General features: G+C 39.1%; 1 protein-coding gene across 1 annotated transcript; it reads left to right on the top strand.

Moving 5' to 3' along the window:
• The first annotated feature begins 2,473 nt into the window (after positions 1-2,473).
• LOC132062156 (uncharacterized) lies at positions 2,474-2,803 on the top strand. The gene has a single exon (XM_059454785.1). The coding sequence runs from the start codon at positions 2,474-2,476 to the stop codon at positions 2,801-2,803; it is 330 nt and encodes a 109-aa protein (XP_059310768.1).
• The last annotated feature ends 867 nt before the right edge of the window (positions 2,804-3,670 follow it).

The following is a 3,670-nucleotide window of genomic DNA, read 5'->3' as shown; positions in this document are numbered from 1 at the left end:
TATTCCGAGTCCGGAGCCTAAAGGGTATAAAAATACACGATATTTACCAAAAGGGGGTGCCCAAAAATTTATATACCAAAAGGGGTATATCGTGGGTGATCCACGATATACCCCAAAATTTTTTTCGACACAAGTCAACGAAAAATTAAAAAAAAAAAAATTTAATTGTATAACGTGGGTCGATCCACGTTATACAATATAAATTAAAACGTGGATCGTCCACGTTTTACAAATATATTTTGTAAAACGTGGACTGATCCACGTTTTACCTCTAAATTTTTTTTTTTTTTTTTTTTTTTGCGAGCACTAAAAAAAAAAAAAAATTTAGTAAACTTTTTTTTTTTTTTTGTAACACTTAGTGTGTTTTTTCATACTTTGACCAATGATTAATCGTGTGAAGACTAAACGTCAATATTTTATATAGAACACGATATTTTTTTGCGTACAATAATGTAGGCTCGATACATCAAGGATACGTAGACGTTCGGATCGTCATTTTAGGGGTTGAAAAGGTGCCGAAGTAAGTTTTGTTTGAAAAAACTTAGTGTTTTTTCATACTTTGACCAATGATTAGTCGTGTGTGAAGACTCCGAAACGTCAATATTTTATATAGAACCTGATATTTTTTCTGCGTACAATAATGTAGGCTCAATACATCAAGGATACGTAAACGTTCGGATAGTCATTTTAGGGGTTGAAAAGGTGCCCGAAATAAGTTTTGTTTAAGGTTTAAGTGTTTTATTTTTTAAGGTTTTGATTTAAGCGTGTTATTTTTTAATCACGATAAAACATTATTTTGAATATAAATATAATTCTAAAAAATATAAGATGAAAAACTAGTTGTAAAGTGGTCAAACTTTAGATGGTCATAACTTTGCGCTCGGACGTCCGTTTTACGCGTTTTTTTTTTGAACTTGCGTATTTTTTCGAGATCTATGCGGACAAACGCCGCAAGGCGGTTTGGCCGAGCCGATTTTTAAAAAAACGCCTTTTATCCCATTCAATTTCGATTTTCCCCCAAATTGGCGTGAAATTTTCAGTTTTATTTACTTATAAGATGATGATACGCAATAGATTTCAACGTAAAAATCCCAAGGTAATGTACCGTGAATGTCAATTTCACTTCGCGGTTTCAATTTTTGAAAATAAAGTGATTAATTTTCTCAACATATAAAGTTGACTAAAATAACCTTACAGTCAAACACTAAGTTTTTTCAAACAAAACTTACTTCGGGCACCTTTTCAACCCCTAAAATGACGATCCGAACGTCTACGTATCCTTGATGTATTGAGCCTACATTATTGTACGCAGAAAAAAATATCAGGTTCTATATAAAATATTGACGTTTCGGAGTCTTCACACACGATTAATCATTGGTCAAAGTATGAAAAAACACACTAAGTGTTACAAAAAAAAAAAGTTTACTAAATTTTTTTTTTTTTAGTGCTAGCAAAAAAAAAAAAAAAAAAAAAAAATTTAGAGGTAAAACGTGGATCGGTCCACGTTTTACAAAATATATTTGTAAAACATGGATCGATCCACGTTTTACAATTTATATTGTATAACGTGGATCGGTCCACGTTATACAATTAAATTTTTTTTTTTAATTTTTCGTTGACTTGTGTCGGCCTAGAAATTTTTTTTTGGGGTATATCGTGGATCGACCCACGATATACCCCTTTTGGTATATAAATTTTTGGGCACCCCCTTTTGGTAAATACCGTGTATTTTTATACCCTTTAGGCTCCGGACTCTTCTTATTCCTCTTAGCTCTTGCTCAACTAAAGATATACGTGAACCAATTTTCCACTTATCAAGTACATAGATTTTACCGAAAAACAATGGACTGAAACTACTAAATTATGTAATCTGTGGGCTATATATGGCAAAGCGTTGGTCTTTGGAAAATGCATTAAATATAGTTGACTTTACTAAGGAACGGGACAGAAACCTGAAACCTAAGTCAGTTAGGACTATGTTTTAAGGTAGAACAGTACTGCACTTCCTATCTTTCCTTTTAAACCCTTTATAGCAGTAGTGGTCATTGTTGCGGAAAATGAGCATCTTTTTTGCACGGATTTTCCCTTCTTTTGGGGTGGTCTTTAATTTTTGTCCCTCAAATTCTTTGGTCTTTAATTTTTGGCTTTTGCCAGTTCGGATTCATGCCGAGGCGTTCGATTACAGGAGCCATACACCTTGTGAGGAGGTTGGTGGAGCGAGTATAGGGATAAGAAAGGCGACTTGCACATGGTGTTTGTTGACCTTGAGAAGACCTACGACAAAGTCCCAAGAGAGATCTTTGTGGAGATGTCTGGAAGCTAGAGGTGACTATAGCATACATTAGAGCGATTAAGGACGTGTATAATGGAGCCAAGACCCGGGCGAGGACGGTTTGAGGTGACTCAGAACACTTTCCAGTCATGATGGGCACACTTGGGGTCGGCCCTGCTTAGCCGTTCGTTTGTTATGGCAATGGACGCTCTGACAAGCCACATTCAAGGAGAGGTACCGTGGTGCATGATGTTTGCAGATGACATTGTGCTTATTAACGAGTCGCGGGGCGGTGTTAACGCGAGACTGGAGGTTTGGCGACAGACTCTGGAATCGAAGGGTTTCAAGTTGAGCAGGACTAAGACAGAGTACTTAGAGTGCAAGTTCAGTGATGTGAGCCAAGTAGAGGACGAGGACGTGCAGCTGGATACTCAGGTCATCCCGAAGAAAGAAAGTTTCAAGTACCTGTCGATCATCCAAAGGACTGGCGAGATTGATGACGATGTCACACATCGTATTGGAGCGGGATAGATGAAATGGAAGCTCGCATCGGGGGTGTTGTGCGATAAGAAGGTGCTGCCTATTCTAAAGGGACAGTTCTACAAAGCGGTAGTTAGACCGACTATGTTGTATGGGACAGAATGCTAGCCAGTTAAGAAAGCTCATGACCAGAAGATGAAGGTAGCAGAGATGCGGATGCTGAGATAGATGTGCGGGCATACCAGGAGAGATAGGATTCGGGACAAGGTGGGTGTGGCCCCTGTGGTGGATAAGATGCGGGAAGGGAGGTTGAGATGATTTGGCCATGTGCAGCGGAGATGCGTTGATGCGCCAGTATGGAGGTCTGAGAGGATGGCAGTGGTGGGCCTGAAAAGAGGGAGGGGTAGGCCAAAGAAGGCCTGGGGAAAGGTGATTCGTCAGGACATGACCGGTGATGGGAGGGGGTGGAGGTTGAGTATCAGGGTAGAGGGCTAGTGGGGGGCCGCGAGGTTTTCTTTCTCGCATTAGGAGTATTTTTATCCTGCCTCTATGTGTTGGGTCTTGTCTATCTTTGTTGTTTTATCATGACTTCCTTGCTATTTCTATTTCTTATTTTCGCATTTTTTTGATTTGCTTGTCCGTATCTGACTCTTTTCCCTTGTTTTCCCTTGTTTTCTTTTGAACCGAGGGTCTTTCGGAAACAGCCTCCCTACCTTCCAAGGTGGGGGTAAGGTCTGCATACACTTTACCCTTCCCAGACCCCACATTGTAGGATTCAACTCGGTATGTTGTTGTTGTTGTTGTTGCTGCTTAAAAAAAAGGTCGAAAATATCTCGAGGTTTTGGGTTCGATTCCCCGCTCAGTTAAAAAAAAAAAAAAAAAATCACAAGACAAGACTTTGGGAAAAGTCTGCCTTAT

The sequence above is a fragment of the Lycium ferocissimum genome, chromosome 7, assembly GCF_029784015.1.
Source record: "Lycium ferocissimum isolate CSIRO_LF1 chromosome 7, AGI_CSIRO_Lferr_CH_V1, whole genome shotgun sequence".
NCBI classification, from domain to species: Eukaryota; Viridiplantae; Streptophyta; class Magnoliopsida; order Solanales; family Solanaceae; genus Lycium; species Lycium ferocissimum.
The sequence above is the reverse complement of the archived record's forward strand: the minus strand, read 5'-3'. Positions and strand labels throughout refer to the sequence as shown.

Bases quoted from the DNA above. Each gene is read 5' to 3' on its own strand.
- LOC132062156 (XM_059454785.1), top strand. From the start codon at position 2,474: ATGGACGCTCTGACAAGCCACATTCAAGGAGAGGTACCGTGGTGCATG.